The sequence below is a fragment of the Lolium rigidum genome, chromosome 1, assembly GCF_022539505.1.
Source record: "Lolium rigidum isolate FL_2022 chromosome 1, APGP_CSIRO_Lrig_0.1, whole genome shotgun sequence".
In the NCBI taxonomy this organism is placed as follows: Eukaryota; Viridiplantae; Streptophyta; class Magnoliopsida; order Poales; family Poaceae; genus Lolium; species Lolium rigidum.
Window position 1 is genome coordinate 190,068,737 of NC_061508.1, and position 19,006 is coordinate 190,087,742.

General features: G+C 46.4%; 1 protein-coding gene across 1 annotated transcript; it reads left to right on the forward strand.

Moving 5' to 3' along the window:
• The first annotated feature begins 13,950 nt into the window (after window positions 1-13,950).
• On the forward strand, window positions 13,951-16,794 carry LOC124682866 (IRK-interacting protein-like). Its single transcript, XM_047217479.1, has 2 exons — window positions 13,951-14,276; window positions 15,280-16,794. Exons 1-2 carry the CDS (start codon window positions 13,971-13,973, stop codon window positions 16,792-16,794), a joined length of 1,821 nt encoding a protein of 606 aa, XP_047073435.1. The 5' UTR covers window positions 13,951-13,970.
• Window positions 16,795-19,006: the final 2,212 nt, after the last annotated feature.

A 19,006-nucleotide genomic window follows, 5' to 3' on the forward strand; every position in this document is an offset into this window, starting at 1 on the left:
AGGCCGATCTCAATCCCCCGTTCATGAACCAGAAAACCTAGGAATTGACCAGCCGTCACGCCAAAGGCACACTTCTTCGGATTCATTCTCATCCCGAATTTCCGAGTCCGGTCTAGGACGCGCCGTAGATCGTCCAAGTGCCCCTCCACGGAGACTGATTTGACCACCACGTCGTCGATATAGACCTCCACCAACTTGCCGATCAGATCATGAAATATATAATTCATGGCTCGTTGGTACGTTGCACCAACATTCTTCAACCCAAAGGTCATGACCACGTACTCGAACAAGCCTACTGCCCCGGTACCCCGAATGCGGTCTTGTGTATGTCTTCCGGAGCCATGAAAATCTGATTATAACCGGCGTTGCCATCCATGAAGCTCAACACCTTGTGGCCAGCAGCGGCGTTTATCAATGTTTCCGCCACGGGCATCGGATATTCGTCCTTTGGGGTAGCTCGTTAAGATCTCGGAAATCGATGGCCACGCGCCATCGGCCGTCCTTCTTCTCCACCGAACGATACTCGGAGATCCACTCGGCATACCCGCATGGCCCGATGAATCCGGCGGCCAACATTTTCTCAATCTCCTTCTTGACTTCTTCCGGAATCTCGGCCCTCATCCGACGTGCTCGTTGTTGGAACGGCCGAAATCCTTTCTTCGGGGGAGGCGATGCTCAATGATGCTCCTGTCCAACCCGGGCATCTCTCGTGTAATCCCATGCAAAGCAATCGGGTATTCCTTCAACAGGGCTATCATCCGTCCCCGAGCCGCGGATCTAACTTCTTGCCGATAAAAGTAGGTCGAGGCTTATCCCCGGGACCGATGTCGACTTCCTCTAGCTCATCGACTGATGTGAACCCGTACCCTAGCTTCCCGTCACCTGTGAGGTCGACGCCGCATACCGGGAGAGCGGGTGATACGGATACAACGGGCCGATTACTAGCGTCGGCTTCTACCTTGATCATCACCGGGATGTTTTGGCGGTGTCGGGGCCGATCACATGGAGCAGCCTCTTCCTTGTCTTCGCCACGAGAGCAGATTGCCCTCGCCTTTATCTTCATCAAGGGGGTCCCCGGCTCTATCATGTTGATGTTGAACGGATGTCCCGGTTGGCACCTCCCGGGGTGAGTACCGTTAATTCCTGTCAACGGTACGCGCCGGTGAATTATGCGCTCTTGGTGCCGCCGATGTGCGCGACAACGGCAGACGGAGCTGGAGTGGCACTTTTCCTTGGTAGGTCCTGAGAGCTGGCTCTAACAAAGAGTGCTGATTCTTCATGACCTCCTTGATCATCCGAACGGCGACATGCTCCAAAGTATTCACCAGGCTCTCGGAATGGAGACGCAACGAGTGAGCCACCATGTCACCAATCTCATGGCGTACGGCCCTGGTACGTTCCTCTGACGGGACGAGATAGGTCCACTTCATCGAGTGCGCCTTCCGGTGAGAACTCCTTCCGCCCGACGCCATGCGAACGGGTTCCGTGATATGAGCCGATGAGGTCGGCTTCGAGGGTAGCTTTGATCTCGTTGTATCGCTTCTTGAGCTCGTCGGGCAGCTCCTCGTAGGTGATCGGCGTGCCGTCCGCCATCTCGGATGTAGATGGCGATGTGGTTGATGTAGACGTTGGTCCCACCGGGCGTGCCGAATGTGTTGATCGCCAAAACCCACCGGCGGGCAGCGGCCTTGTCAACACCGTAGAGCCGGGAAGAGCCTAGAGCTGCGGCTGGCCGAGACCCCTCCGAGCGACGGCCCGCAATGCTCTTCTGGTCACACGCGGCGATGCGAAGTGCAAGGGCGTGCCACCCGACCTATACCCGGTCGGGAAGGTGATGGGGATGCCTCGCTTAGTTTCCTGCAGGGCATACATGTAAACATTAAATACGAGCCTCGATCGGCTCTCGGGTTATCCCGTGAATCGGCTCAAAGAGCCGATCCACCCATGATTCGTACGGGGTGCACGAATACTTGGTGGTCCTGCTTGATCAAGATAAAGCTAATGAGATCTACGACGATTTAGGGTTTTCACCGCATAATCGGATCATCCTACTCCAGGTTGGGCCTCGCGGCCACGCACGGTGCTCGTAAGCCGATCCTAAACAAGGCCTAAAAACCAACATGAAGTTGATCCTCGGAACATCCGGTTTAGGACTTGCGAACGCCACCCTACGTGCCACTCGGATCCTCCCCCTTTGTAAGGCCTAACTATTGCGGATATTAAACTAATCCTTGTAGAACAAGGAGCAATCGTAACGGATCAGATCTACTAAATAATGATCAAGCGGGGTGCCGCCCCACACCTGAGATAGGTGTGAGGGCGGCTAGATATGCAAGGGTTGCACTACGTAAGCATGCTTAAACGAAGAACAATGCTAACCCTAACACATCTATGATAACTACGTTGCTCGCCATCAAAAGCGCTTCAGATACGAGCAACGCATGAACAACGTGGGGCTTGTGCTGCCTAGATCGCAAGATGCGATCTAGGCAGCATGTCGCTACCCGATAGAAACCCTCGAGACGAAGGAGTTGGCGATGCGCCGAGATTGGTTTGTTTTGGGTTGAACGTGAGTTGTTGTTTTTTCCATAAACCCTAGATACATATTTATAGTCCAGCGGACTTTCTAATTTAGGCGTGCACCTAACCGTGCACGGGTAAAACTCTAACTCCTAACTTTAATATACGATCTAATATATTACAGATAAATGGGCCATCTAGCCCAACTTTGCATACAAGGCCGATCTTCGTATTCTCTCCATATATAACCTTCAAGCTTATCTCGATCGTGGCCCACTTCCACCTTGGTCAAATTCTGGTGATAACAGTAGTCATATGTGAAGAGTGACCCGGGCTTGGAGAAAGCCAAGCCGGCCACCCCGGCCTCCTTCTCCTCATCTTCCTCTTCATTATCGGACAAGTACTCGGCCCCAACAAAGGCTCTTCCCTTGTTCTTCTTGAATCGATCGTTGATTGGGTTTGGCTTCAATCTTGGCTTGACCCCTTTGATGAATCTTGGCTTGTCTACCCTTTTCTCATAAGGGCACTCATTTGCAAAGTGGCTATCTTCATCACAATTGTAGCAAGTTCTCTTCTTCTTCTTGTCATTGAGGAGCATTGGGAACTTTGCCTTGTATTTCTTGGCAAAGAAAGCAAAGTCGGTAGCAATGTCACTAGTTGAAGTCATCTCTTCTTCTTCTTCTTCTTCAATTTCATAGTCTTCATTGCTTCCATGATCGGCCCTAGCTTTGAGAGCAAGGTTGTGTGACGCTTCATGGTTTTGTGAGGCTTCATCAACACGGTTCATTGCCATGAGCCTCTTTCCCGCTTTGGCCATGTTTTCATTGGCGGCCACATAGGAGACGAGATCATCGGAGTTGAGATCGGCACTCTTGGTCATGATTTGCAAGTTGAGAGCAAGGTTGGTGTCTTGTTGCTTGACGGCAATCATAGCAATGACCTTGGACTTTATGAATGCTTCATTCATCTCGAAGCCATCATTGTACTTCTCAACACCAAGTCCCTTGACTCTTACTCTAAGAGCACCAAGCCTAGCATATGCATCGGACACGGATTCTCCATCTCGAATCATGAACTGGTGAGCCTCTTGCTTTGCGGTCTCATAAAGAGCCGATTGGATCAAATCGGTTCCCTCTTGGAGTACTACGATCCGATCCCACAACTCTTTAGCGGAGTCGATGTCATTGACTTGATCAAGAAGCTTGCGGTTGATGCCACTTCTAATCTTGTCAGGTGCGGAGGCATTCAGTTGACGGTTGTAGAATTCGGTGGAGGTCAACCGAATGGGATCTTGTGGTTCCCGGTATCCATGAACAATGATCTCCCATAACTCCACACTGCAGCTGCGAATATGAGATTCCATAAAAGATTCCAAAAAGGAAAGTGAGTTCCATCAAAATGGGGAACATTCCCACTATGGTTTATATGAGGCATGGGTGAAGTGTTTTTGGGATAGTCATGATTAACTTCATGGAAATTCCCTAGAGAGGCCGAGGCCGTACTAGGAGGAGGTCCACTAGTTAATTTCTTAAGCATGGAAGACATTTCTGTCATTTGGTTTTGTAGCTCATCCTCCTTTTTCTTCTTCTCGGCATCATATGCGAAGAGTCTAGATTTCATCTCTTTAACCGAAAGGTTAGAGTCGTCATCTAGACCCTCGAAGAGTTTATCCATCTCACTCTTAAGGCAGTGAAGCCCTTAATAAGAGTCCAGGCTCTGATACCAATTGAAAGTATAGAGATGGTAAACCTAGAGGGGGGGGTGAATAGGTTTCTACAAGTTTTAATTATTTCTTTGCAATATTAGGCTTTGCGGAATATAAAGGTGAGCCTAATGCAAACTAGGTGAAGCAACCTATATGAGGATACAACTAACTCGAGCACGAAGGCTCTCTCGAGCGCTTAAATCACAAGTAAGGAGTTCGGTTAGAGATAACCGATAGCACGCGGAGACGAGGATGTATTCCCGTGTTCCCTTGCTTTGCAACAAGGTACGTCACGTTTGGAGGGTGGAGGTCCCACGAAGGATTCCCCACGCCACGAAGGCTCACCCTATTCTCCGGAGCCTATCCCACGAAGGAATAGCTCACTCACTTGTGGTATACTTTGAGGTAGCCTCCAAACCTTCACAATCTTGCCCGGAGCAAATCCACAGCCCGGATGCTTCCGGACTCCTTCTTGCCCACCTAGGGTTTCCAAGGAACCCTAGGAAGCAAGCTTCTCGATGAATACAAGGGGGAATGAGATTTGGCTTGGTAGAACAGGTAGATCGGGTCCTCCTCTAGCGAATCCCCGGAGGGATTTGAGTTTGGGTGGAGGAGGAGGTAGATCTGAGGCTTTTGGTGTTTCTAGCAATGGAGTAAGAGAGAGAGAGAGAGAGAGCTCAAGAACAGCTTGTAGTGTAGTGCCTAACTGTTCAGAGGTAGGAGAAGGCCTATTTATAGTGTTCTTCGAAATATGGCCATTGGTCACTTGCCACCTCAGGTTTTTCCTCGAGAAACCCGGTTGACCGGGCCACAGACCGGACAGCCCGGTGGTGAGGCTGGTCAGACCGGATCAGTGACCGGACGCCCTTTGCTGGTCCTGGAGTTCCTCCGGTTGGCGGCCGGTTGGCGCCGGCTGGCGACCGGTCGGCCGGGCCGTGCGCCGGACTCGCCGGTCCGTAGGCCGGTTGACCGGTCGGCAACCGGATTTGCTTGTGTTCGGGTGTAGAGCCCGGTTGGCGGCCGGTCGACCGGTCGTGCGCCGGACTGCCCCGGTTGTCGACCGGTTGACCGAGCTGTGCGCCGGACAGGCCGGTTGCTGGCCCGGTTGAACCGGGCTGCAGACCGGATTTCTGCTGTAGACCCCTTTTTGATTGTTGTTGAAGTGGGGGGGGGTCTCCTTTAGCCTTCTTGTTCCTTTGATACATCATTTATGCCTCATTGCCTAATACCTGAGATTATCCTTATAAACATATTAGGCCAAATACTCTAGCACGGTGTCATTGTTACCAAAATAATGGATAAGGGTAAAATACCCTTACACATGCTCAGATGGAAAAACTCCAGTTGAACGAAAGTTGCGTACATATCTGAGGATTACTCATGATTTTTTTCAGAATTTATAGATTCTTCTGCAGAGAGAAAAGCTCAAATTCGTGACAGCTAAAAATCTGTTTCTGCGCAGAAATCCAAATCTAGTATCAACTTTCTATCAAAGACTTTACTTGGCACAACAATGCAAGAAAATAAAGATACAAAGGTATTGCTACAGTAGTAACAAGCACCTTGACTCAAATATAAAACAAAAATTGCAGAAATAAAATAATAGTTTGTCTCTCATAAGCGCTTTTCTTTAACGCCTTTCAGCTAGGCGCAGAAAGTGAAAATCAAGTAACATCAAGACAAGAAGCATCAACATCATAATTTGTTCTAATAATAGAATCAAAAGACATCTTCATTCTCTTTCTAGGGAAGTGTTACATACCTTTCTTAAGAGGGAATTGATATTTAATATCTTTCATATCAATAATAGCACCAACGGTTCGAAGAAAGGGTCTTCCCAAAACAATAGGACAAGATCCATTGCATTCAATATCCAAAACAACAAAATCAACGGGGACAAGGTTATTGTTAACCGTAATGTGAACATTTTCAATCCTCCCCAAAGGTTTCTTTATAGAATTATCAGCAAGATTAACATCCAAATAACAACGTTCCAAAGGTGGCAAGTCAAGCATATCATAAAGTTTCTTAGGCATAACATAGATACTTGCACCAAGATCACATAAAGCATTACAATCAAAATCATTGACCTTCATTTTAATGATGGGCTCCCAACCATCTTCCAACTTCCTAGGGATAGAAGCTTCAAGTTTTAATTCCTCTTCCCTAGCTTTAATGAGAGCATTTGTAATATGTTTTGTAAAGGCCAAGTTTATAGCACTAGCATTAGGACTTCTAGCAAGTTTTTGCAAGAACTTAATAACTTCAGAAATATGACAATTATCAAAATCAAAACCATTATGATCTAAAGAAATGGGACCATTGTCCCCAACACTTTGAAAAATTTCAGCACTTTTATCACAAACAGTTTCAGCAGTTTCAGGCAATTTTGCACGCTTTGTAGTAGAAGTAGAAACATTGCCAACACCAATTATTTTACCATTGATAGTAGGGGGTTTAGCAACATGTGAAGCATCAACATTACTAGTGGTGTTAATAGTCCAAACTCTAGCTATATTATTCTCTTTAGCAAGTTTTTCTTCTCTTTCCCACCTAGCATGCAATTCAGCCATCATTCTAATATTGTCATCAGTTCGAACTTGGATAGCATTTGCTGTAGCAAGAATTTTGTTATCATTATCCTCATGTTTAGCAGCCATCTTATTAATTAAAGAAGCTTGTGACTCAGACATGTATGAAATTCGGTTTTCAGCATTTGAAAGCTTAGTTTGCAAACCAGAAATTTCCATATTCAAATTCTCAAGTTGATTCCCTATATTTTTCAACAAGGCAGATTGTTCATTCATAGTTTTAGTAAACAATTGATTTTGCTCATATTGTGATTGCATATAGCTCTTAGTAGCTCTTTCAATTTCCAGCATCTTTTCCTCACTAGGCAAAACAGATCTACCATAAGAATTACCATAACCACTACCACTATTAGAAGGATATGGCCTATAGTTGTTGTTACCAAAATTATTCCTATAAGTATTGTTGAAATTATTATTTTTAATGAAGTTCACATCAACATGCTCTTCTTGAGCAACCAATGAAGCTAAAGGAACATTATTAGGATCAACATGAGATTTACCATTAACAAGCATAGACATAATAACATCAATCTTATCACTCAAGGAAGAAGTTTCTTCAACAGAATTTACCTTCTTACCTTGAGGAGTTCTTTCAGTGTGCCATTCAGAGTAGTTGATCATCATATCATCAAGAAGCTTTGTTGCAGCACCCAAAGTGATGGACATAAAAGTACCTCCAGCAGCTGAATCCAATAGATTCCTTGAAGAACAATTTAATCCTGCATAAAAGGTTTGGATGATCATCCAAGTAGTTAGTCCATGGGTAGGGCAATTCTTTACCAAAGATTTCATTCTCTCTCATGCTTGGGCAACATGTTCATTATCCAATTGCTTAAAATTCATAATGCTACTTCTCAAAGATATAATTTTAGCAGGAGGATAATATTTTCCAATGAAAGCATCTTTACATTTAGTCCATGAACTAATACTATTTTTAGGCAAAGATAGCAACCAATCTTTAGCTCTTCCTCTCAAGGAGAAAGGAAACAATTTTAGTTTTATAATATCCCCATCTATATCCTTATACTTTTGCATTTCACAAAGTTCAACAAAATTATTAAGATGGGCAGCAGCATCATCAGTACTAACACCAGAAAATTGCTCTCTCATAACAAGATTTAGTAAAGCAGGTTTAATTTCATAAAATTCTGTTGTAGAAGCAGGTGGAGCAATAGGAGTGCATATGAAATCATTATTATTTGTGCTAGTGAAGTCACACAACTTAGTGTTCTCAGGAGTATTCATTTTAGCAATAATAAAGCAAAACCGAATTAAATAAAGTAAAACAAGTAACTAATTTTTTTGTGTTTTTGATATAAAGAAAGCAAACAAGACAGAAAATAAAATAAAGCAAGACAATAAACAAAGTAAAGAGAATTGGGTGTGAGAGACTCCCCTTGCAGCGTGTCTTGATCTCCCCGGCAACGGCGCCAGAAAAGTAGCTGCTTGTGACGGTAAAGCACACGTCCGTTGGGAACTCCAAGAGGAAGGTATGATGAGTACAGCAGCGAGTTTTCCCTCAGTAAGAAACCAAGGTTATCGAACCGAGTAGGAGATGAAGATCACGTGAAGGTTGTTGGTGAAGGAGTGTAGTGCGGCGCAACACCGGGGATTCCGGTGCCAACGTGGACCCCGCACAACACAATCAAACTACTTTGCCCCAACTTAATAGTGAGGTTGTCAATCTCACCGGCTTGTCGAAAACAAAGGATTAAACGTATGGTGTGGAAAATGATGTTTGCTTGCAGAAAACAAAAGAGAACAATGATTGCAGTAGGTTGTATTTAAGATGTAAAAGAATGGACCGGGGTCCACAGTTCACTAGTGGTGTCTCTCCAATAAGATAAATAACATGTTGGGTAAAAAGAAGTGAGCCTAGCTCATTCGGTTAGGGAAAGTGGATGTACAACCCAGCCACCCAGGTTCAAGTCCCTACGGATACAGAATTGGGTTCTTATTATTTAAAAAAAATCAATGTAGGGGCTTCCCCTACCGTATTCCTTTCAAAAAAAAACATGTTGGGTAAACAAATTACAGTTGGGCAATTGACAAATAGAGAGGGCATAACAATGCACATACATATCATGATGACTACTATGAGATTTACTTAGGGCACTACGACAAAGAACATAGACCGCCATCCAAGCATGCATCTATGCCTAAAAAGTCCACCTTCGGGTTAGCATCCGCACCCCTTCCGGTATTAAGTTGCAAACAATAGACAATTGCATTAAGTACCGTGCGTAATGTAAACAATACAAATATCCTTAGACAAAGCATTGATGTTTTATCCCTAGTGGCAACAAGCACATCCACAACCTTAGGGGTTGCTTGTCACTCCCCGCATTCAATGGAGACATGAACCCACTATCTAGCATAAATACTCCCTCTTGGAGTTACAAGTATCAACTTGGCCACAGCCTCTACTAGCAACGGAGAGCATGCAAGATCATAAACAACACATATATGATAGATCAATAATCAACTTGACATAGTATTCCATATTCATCGGATCCCAACAAACACAACATGTAGCATTACAAATAGATGATCTTGATCATGATAGGCAGCTCACAAGATCTTAACATGATGGCACAATAGGAGAAGACAACCATCTAGCTACTGCTATGGACCCATAGTCCAAGGATGAAGTACTCACGCATCAGTCCGGAGGCGGGCATGGTGATGTAGAGCCCTCCGGTGATGATTCCCCTCTCCGGCAGGGTGCCGGAGGAGATCTTCTGAACCCCCCGAGATAGGGTTGACGGCGGCGGCGTCTATGGAACTGTTCTCGTATTTTGGCTCTCGGTGCTAGGGTTTTCGGGGATGAAGGAATAAATAGGCGAAGGGGCAGCGTCGGGGGAGCCAGGGGGCTCCCTCCCCACATGTCGGTGCGGGGGGGCCCACTGCCGCGCCGCCCTATGGTGTGGGCCCCCTGCTGGCCTTCCTCGACTCTTCTTCGGTCTTCTGGAACACTCCGTGGAAAATAGGGCCGTGGGCTTTTGTTTCGTCCAATTCCGAGAATATTTGTAAACCAACATTTCTGAAATCAAAAACAGCTAGAAACGAGAACTGGCACCGTGGCATCTTGTTAATAGGTTAGTCCCAGAAAATGCATAAAAACATTATAAAGTGTGAATAAAACATGTAGGTATTGTCATAAAACTAGCATGGAACATAAGAAATTATAGATACGTTGGAGACGTATCAGTTATTTATTTTTGGGTACCACAAAACAACCCTTTTCTTAAAGTTCATTGGAATCCGTATTAATTCAGCGTTGGATGTATATGTACAAAAGCAGAACCCACGAAAAGAACAAATTATAGCATGGCCTTGACTTGTACACAGAACACTATGCATCATATCACAAAAACGTGACTGAGTCCAAGCTTTTCGCCGAACAAGATAACCCTGCTAGCACAACCAGCTCTACCACCGCCCGGGACATGGCCACTTGGGGTAGTACAAGCGCATGATGCCACGTCGAGGCTGAAGAAGATCCTCCACAGGAGGATGACAAACTCGAGCAATTCGTGCTCAACACATCGATGCCAAGCTCTTGGCTGAAGATAGTGGGGGTGGAAGCAGTGGCGGAGCTGTGACTGCCAACTAGTGTTGTCAAAGCTTTAAAAAATTGTAGTGATGTCAAAAACTAGAATTTATGGGGTCAATCTTGATGTATCCATAGCTAAATTTTCTTTGCTCGCCATTTTTGCGTGTTGTCAATTGACCACACAAACATAGTGCAGCTCCGCCACTGGGTGGAAGGCGTACTCACTTGGGGACCACCGCAACAAACGCAGACTCCGCAAACTCCGATCCCTTCGCCATCTCCTAGAACCAGAGCTTTCACTTTCCTCTCCCTCGCCACCGAGGTCAGCCAAGAGGAAGAATCTAGCTTGAAAATTGTAGATCAAGAGAGGGTAACACTTATTGACTTAGCCCGCGTCGACACTCTTCTCCCCTTCCTTGCTCCTCATGACCATGATGAAGAAGCTCGACGATGAGGGCCTAGTGCCGCACCAGAGCAACAAGATGCAGAAGCTCGAATCCATAGCCTTATTGGCGGAGATCCTTGAGGCCAACTCATCCGCCTACGACAACTATGCCTAGGCATCCTTCGGTCCATGCCTAATGCCAGGCCAAAGAAAGCCCGACACACATAAACTAGGCCTTGGCTTGGCTCGGCCCAAAAGCCCAAAAGCCTGTCAGGCTAGGCATCTTCCATATATTATGTATTTGCACTACCCAAGCCTAGCCCGCCATCGGGCCAACATTTTTAGGCCCATGCCCAGGAATTTCAGGCCGGGCTTCGGGTCAAGCTATCCATGCACAGGTATAATGGCATGGCCCGCCAGTAGCGCATCATCGCGAAGAAAGATCTCCCACATGTTTTACCAGATTTGTCTTGGAAGACCTAGTGTTCTACACAGAGACGCCATATAGGATCAAACACATTTAACCCTAGACCTACTATGCACACTACGCTGATCGGCACCTCGCCTAGCCACTCTGGCCTTGGTCTGCCTCGGGTGTGAAGAGAAATCTCTCAAGATAATGTAGCAAAGAAAGAAAGGGGGAGCGTGATGACCGCCATCGTTGGTGTGATAACAAGTTTCGCTAACCAATGAATATAATCATCATCGAGAAGATATATTCCTTCAGCTAGAGAAAATACTCTGCACCATTTTTTTGCACACAAGGCGGGGTCTACGACCCCAGAGGAGCTTTTTCATTAAAGCAGACGTGGCAGGTACAATTTGCAGTAAGGCCCCTTATCATCACTTGCCCTAATAAACCAACTATTTGAAGATAAGGCCTCACACTTTACACAAAGCACCCTAAAAGTATAGAGGAAATGCGATCAAGGACAGTGCCTCTGCCACCAGCCGCCGACGAGCTCCAGGCGTCTCCACCGAGCTCCGATAGCAGAATGCTCGAAAGCTCTTCTCTGGCGTGAAGATCCAGCTGCTCGCAACCAGAAGAGGGCCGGGGACGAACCACTTGGCCTTCTAATGGCATCGAGCTCTAGCAAATGAACTTGAGGGCCTCCGAGCTGGAGGTTGAAGAAGGGTTACCCTTATGACCAAGGATCACGGCGACGAACCTATTCACCATGTAATACGCGCAATGAAGGACAGCGGCTCCAGATTTCCCCTCCATGGAATTCCCAACGATCGAACCTTCCAGCCTCTCCTCATCTTGCCCACCACCGCGGTGGCTTGGAGGAGTAAGAAGCAGGGAAGCACCGCCAAGATCCAGGGAGAGAGAGCTTTATTGAAGGGGGCGATGAAGCGCTTCCGCCATCCGCTTCTGGCTCCACCCATTGGAGCACCACGGCCAACATCCACGCTACCACCGGCCAACGGGAGCAGCTCAAGCTCCGCCGTGACCAAACCCCCGATGGCATGACGCTAAACTTCACAGGGGTAAGATCTACAAGAGTAACACTAGACCTAGACCTAAACCTAACTACTCCAACACCTCTCCAAGTCCTACTTTGGCTGGCTACTCCGTCGGAGAGGGCCCTGGATCGGCCCGGCCGACCACGGGAGATTCTCAAGGAACTGTAGAGGACTGAGAGAGGGGGAGGGGGAAATGAGCCGGGCAATACTCTACACCATCTGCATGCCCTCCTCAGCTCCGCTGCACTATGTTCTTCGGTATTTACCTTGTATAGTGAATCAAAAGAATAAGTAGTACTTCCTCCATCCCATAAAATATGTTTTAACATTGTCTGAATTTAGATGCTGCTAAATAATAAATAGATATATCTAACTTTTAGACAAAGTTTAAGACATGTTTCATAGGAGGGAGAAAGCACATAGAGTATTTGTATATCTAGATTTACTTGATCTATCTTAACCAAGGCCATATAATAGCGAAGCGCTGTGTATTTTCCCAATTAAGTCAGCAACTGTGCTTTTTTCTATGAAACTTATGTGTAGGTCAAGTGAGACGTTGACTCGTAGCTACAATGCAAAAGTGGGCCGGTTTGAGAGCAACTACTACGGTACAGTAGTACAGGGAGGCTGAGAGCAACCGGCTCTGTCTATACGCACTCAAGAAAATGATTGGTCGGATACATCAGAATCAATGGCGCCTGGCCCCTTGGATAGGTGTTGGTTACAGCGTTTTCGCGCCAACCAATTTCATTTCCAGCCCAACCACAAGTTCGCACCCAGATCTCTTGCTGCTAATTTCCAGCTCACACACAACATTCTGCTCTTCTCGCCTAGTGACAGCGACAACTTCCGTGTCCGGATACCTGGTACTCCACTGTACCGGTGTCTGCGTAGTGCGTAGAGCGTGCCGGACATACGCTAGAGCCATATGATTCCTGAAGCAGCCGAAAGTGAATCAATCGAACGCAGCGGCAGTGTGGGCATTGTCATGTCATCATCAATCAGTTCGATCGCGCTTGCTTGTGTCTGTGGGAGCCATGTGGCCGTGCTTTGCCTTTTCCCCGTGCTCCTCGCCACTTTGCTTGCTGTTCAATAATGCAACTGCAAATGTTCGTTAGTGCTACTATAAAACCTCAGCAATCTATCTATACATACATTACCAGCAGCAGCAGATAGTCAAGCCTACAGTACACAGCACTGTATTCTGCATCCGTGTCCATCCCACACAGGGGAAACATCAATGTAATGTCAAATTTCTAACTATGCGAGATACTAGCTATAGTAACAAACAATATGAAAGAGAGGACTAGAGTACTATGTTGTAGACTATTAACGTATAACCACGAGTGTCTTGGAAAGAATCAAACAAGAGAGTTAAGCTCAACATTCTTTTTCCCTCTAGATGCCATGCCCAAATCTCTCATCTGTAAAGCTATTCTCTCTCACGTGCTTTTCTTCTTCCGATGACACTGCTTGCTACAGCCCAGCCTGCGCTCTCAAACATCTCCAAATCCAATGCCACGCTGGTCCTGCATTGGCACCAGAATCATTAAAGTACTACTGGTACCAAGCGTGATTACTGTACAGTGCTGGGTACAAAATACATGACAACATACGCAAACAAAACATACAACAACAAGCCATTATTCCTTTCTTCCCTCTTCCAGCGGCGCAGCTCCGCAGAAAGCCAAGGCCAGAGCCAAAGGCGCGCCCTTTGACCCACCACTCCTCGCCGTCGCGGTGCCCATGGCCGCGGAGAGTGTCTCCGCCTCGTCGTCCTCCTCCCACCCTCCCGCCGCTCCTCCTTTCCCGGCCACGCGCCAGGAAATCCAGGCGGCCATCGCCAAGGCCACCGAGCTGCGCGCGCTCCACGCCGCCCTGCTCCAGGGCGCCGGCCCGCCGCCTGGCGCCAATGTCGGAGCGTATGCTGCTTACGCCGGCGCCGGAGCCGGCGGTAGCTGGAGCCCCGCCGTCATCCGTGTGCCGCCTGCCGCGTCGCCGGCGCCCCCGAGGGTCGCCGCTGTCGCCGAGGACTACCCCGTCTTTACCCCGGTGAGCAGGCTCCTACCTTTCCGCAGCAGCACCCTTTGCAATCCTGTGTGATTTATGTGATGTTTCAAGAGTGTGAGTGAGAGGTAGCTCGGTAGCTCCTTTGTGGCTAGATTTGCCCGTTCTGCCTGGCATGCTAACATTTCCACATTTCTGCATCTGTCTGTCATCATTGTAGGTTAATAGCTGCAGGATTTGCTTCTTATTACTGCGAGGATGTTACTGTGTAGGTTGGTAGCTCGTAGTACTTGGCAGGCACCATTGAACTTTAACTTTCTTTAGTGATGGACCACGATGGAATGGAGGCTAAAATAATGTTTTTTTTTGCTATGGCAATCTCTGGCTTTATTTGTGTGATGGATTTTAGGATTTTCTGTCTTAGAATTTGCATTTGCCATGACCAAGTTAGGTTAACCAAGAAAGGGTGGTGATTATCATTTTCACGGATAAAAAATTGAAGGACCCTTTTCAGATATGTTTAGGCTGTCTTCTCTCTAGTTTAGGTTGCAACATTCCACAGCAACCTACATGTATAGATTGCTGAATGAGCTAACTTCTCAGCACCATAATGCATTTACTAAAATGTAGCACTACCAAGCTGTTAGATTGGCTGTTAGTAATGGATTTTAAGTTTTTCTGTATAAGCATTTGCAGTTACCATGTTGGAAATAATCACGAAACGATGGTGATTATTATCTTCCACAGCAACTTACATATACAGATTTACTAACAAGCTTTTAGGTTGGCTGTAAATGTTGTTCTGGTACAGATTAAATTACAAAGCAGGAACCGCTAGTACCCAGAACAATCGTAACAAACTGTTGATGGATAAGATAGCAAATGCCTATTATCTTAGCATCCTCGCCTTTTTTACCCAAGTTCTGTTTCAAGTTGTTGGTAACTTGGTGTATATCACTCTTTCATGAAATCACATTCATTTTGCTTTCTGAATTGTCTTCTGCGATCAGACATTGACACATGTTGCTTCCTTGATAAATCCCCTCAGGCTTATGGTGAAGAGCCCTTGGGTGGAATGAACTACATTCGGCAAGATAACCGGAGCCTATCTGAGAACTGGAGCGGAATTGGTCTCGACCATGAAGGTCAGGAAGATGAGGTGGCCTTCTCGGATGTCGACTATCACAACACCTTCTCTTCATCAAACAGTGAGCTCCACTTCTCTTCATCAAACGAACATCTGCGCAACAGAATCACTCGGAGAAACCATCATACCTTCCTTCATCATGCACTATCTGATGACAGTTTGCTCAAGTCGGCTGGTAGGAGAACAGGTATGTCAGAATCAAAAACTGTGACGACATGCAACACCTGCAAGCCTGCAACAATCAGCAGGGGGGCTGAAAGTGAAACTGATGCCAGTTCCCTTAAGAACCTCAGTGGAGCGCCGCTATCGAACTACCACCCCTCCATCAGCTCACGTACAAAGCAAAAAGGGACACACGTACTATCATGGCTCTTACCCAAGTCAAAGAGGAAACCAAAATCAGACATGTCACCGAACACCAATGAAGGTGAGAACATGTCACAGATTCTGAAGGAGTGGGGTGTGTTTTCATTAGAATCTCTGAAGAAAGAGCTTGCTGAGGCCAACGAGCACAGGGACGCTGCGCTTCAAGAAGTTGGAGAGATGCGATCATCTTTGGGAGAACTAACTAGCAAGCTGCTGAGCTTGGAAGCGTATTCCTCAGAACTGAAGAAGGCTCTAAAGAAAGCAACAAGCACAAAAACCGTGCAAACTCACTCAAAGAGATCAGCCAGATCAGTGGGTGTCAGCAGAGATGATTCGTTGCCTGTCAGCCACGAAGTAATGGTGGAAGGGTTCTTGCAGGTAGTGTCGGAGGCCCGCCTTTCTGTCAAGCAGTTCTGCAAGGTGCTACTCCAGCAAGTCGAAGATGCTGACAACGGGCTATCAGATAAGCTAAACGTACTCCTGCAGCCATATCAGCTCACACTCGCTGACAAGCACTCAAAAGCAATATTATATCATCTTGAAGCCCTGATGAACCAAGCGATGTATCAGGACTTTGAGAACTGCACGTTCCAGAAGAACGGTTCGCCGAGGTGTCTCGACCCAAAGCAGGACCTCCAGGACAACTTTGCTTCCTTCGTCGCGCTGCGCAACCTGAGCTGGAACGAGGTGCTGAAGAAGGGCACCAAGTACTACTGCGAGGACTTCAGCCGTTTTTGCGACCAGAAGATGAGTTGCATCGTGTCCACGCTGAGCTGGTCGTGGCCATGGGCGGAGCAGTTGCTGCAGTGCTTTTTCGTGGCCGCGAAATGCATCTGGCTGCTCCACCTGTTAGCCTTCTCTTTCAGCCCGCCACTGATGATACTGCGAGTCGAGGAGGACCGGGCGTTCGACCCGATGTACATGGAGGAGATCCAGGTTGAGAGACAAAAACCGCAGCAGAACCCGTCTCGAGTAAAGGTCATGGCGATGCCCGGGTTCTACGTCCAAGATCGGGTGCTCAAATGCAGGGTGATCTGCAGATACAACTAGGAGTCTAGGACCCGTAGGTTAATGAGCTGACGTGCCTCTTAACTTTGTTTTGGCTGGGTTTTTTTGTAGTAGCATTATGTAGCATTTTGCTCTTCGGTTGCAGAATGTACAGTTGTGTTAGAATGTTGGTTCACTTGCCTGCCAATAGGTCTACTTCTGTAAGAAATATGTATGCAGAATCTGGACGCGTAGATTCCTCAGTAGTTTGTGATGATCAGCATGACATTATGAGTTGAACTACTTACGCATGAAACATAGAACTGCTAGACGTTTGTAACTTGCCACGGAGAAAACAATCGAGTGCCTATTTGGTAGTTGGCACAGAGGATTTAGATTTTGATTGATTTGATTAGAAACAGAATCGGGAGATTAAGTGGATAGGAACTCTCAGAGCATACGAATACAATTAATTGGGATCTTATGGTTTAACTTTAGAAATGAAAGGGTTCCAAGAATTTTTTATTCAATGGACTAAGTTTGTGGTTTCTAATGGTAAGGTTTGTATCACGATTAATGATGTGTTGGGCAGTTATTTTCAAACTAGAAAATGTCTAAGGCACGGTGATCTTTGTTCTCCCTTGTTGTTTGACATTGTTGTCGTCTTCGTGGTTGATGATATGGTGATGCTTGTAACGGGCGTGAACAGAGGTATCATGGTGGTGTTTGTCTTCGTGATCGGCGACATGGTGATGCTCGTGACCGGCGTGACCGTCGGTGTCATGGTGGTCTACATCTTCGTGGTCGGCGACATGGTGATGCTTGTGACCGTCGCGAACGGCGGTGCCATGGTGGTGTTCGTCTTCGTGGTCGGTGACGTGCCCATGCTTATGATCGGCGGTGTTATGGTGATCTTCATCTTCGTGGTCAGCGACATAGGCGAATCTTTGTGGAGACCAAACCGGGCCATGCCCCCCCAAGCTAAATTGCAAATTTACTAGTACCCCTACTACTTCAGCCCACCAGCCCATCAACCCATCAACGAAATATGCAAGAGTATGCAGTATTAGCCCATTAAGTCACAGAGACGGAGAGTTCCTCACGAACACCAGCAGGGCAAAACCTATATACCGACCAGGTCGGTGGCTACCGGCCACCGCACACCCCCTGGTCGGGTATGGGCCAGGCCCATTTGTGGCTGTTTAGCCTCGTTTTTTCTTTTTTCTTTTTTATCTTTTCTGGTTTCTTTTTTCTGTTTTCTTTTCTTTTTTCTGTTTTCGGTTTTGTTTATATTTTTTTTAGATTCGAAAATTTTGATTTTTAAAAATTGTTCAAATTGAGAAAATGTTTAAATTAAAAAATGTTCAAATTTGAAAATTGTTTAAATTTGAAAACCGTTTAAATTCGAAAACCGTTCAAATTTGAAGATTTGAAAATTGTTTAAATATGAAAATCGTTCAAATCAAAAAATCGTTCAAATTCGAAATTTGTTCATATTCAAAAAATGTTCAATTTTGAAAATTATTCGAGTTAAAAAAAGTGTTCAAATTTCGAATTTTGAAAAATATTCAAATCCAAAAAATGTTCAAATTTAAAAACTGTTTTAATTTCAGAAAACTGTTCAAATTTTATGAAAAACTTTTTCTCGAAAAAAGTTTTTAAAAGTGTTAGATTTTAAAAAACGAAAATATAAACAGAAAAGAAAAAACAGAAAATAAAAGAAGAAAAAGGAAGAAAAAAAAACTCACCTGATGCAATGGGCCGCGGCCCACTAAATTACTGGATCGTGGGGGGTGTGCGGTGCCTTCCACCCACCGACCAGGTCGGTGGCGAGGAGCTCCCCACCAGCAGTTCCACACAGTTCTTCTCGTCTGCTCTCTCATAGGCTCCTAGCCTGGGCGGTCGAGGTCAAGCCGGCGTGCGGGGCAAATTGCGCAGAGCCGCGGAGGCGGCCGCCGGTGGTCGGCCGACGCCGGTGGCAGGTGGGGCTCCTCCCGTCTGATTCCGAGCAGCACAGCAGGTGCCGGCCGTGGCGCCGTGCGGTGAGCACGGAGCAGCCTCCTGAATCCAGATTCCCAGACGTGTGGAGTACCTGCGCTGATCTCCTCTTAAATTCCTTTTTCTCTTCTGATATGCTCCCAATTTCTAAAGGTAATTTTGTGTTTAATTGAAAGTAATTCTTTGAAAACATTGGCTTGTCGACGCCCAAACTCCCCTGCTCTCGCGAACCTCCCCAAACCCTAGCAGCCGCCGCCGCCTCCCTCCCCCCCTAGCT

Excerpts from the sequence above, each read along its gene's own strand:
- LOC124682866 (XM_047217479.1), top strand. The coding sequence starts at position 13,971 with ATGGCCGCGGAGAGTGTCTCCGCCTCGTCGTCCTCCTCCCACCCTCCC. Across the intron at positions 14,277-15,279 it reads ACTACCCCGTCTTTACCCCG|GCTTATGGTGAAGAGCCCTT; the intron begins GTGAGCAGGCTC and ends AAATCCCCTCAG.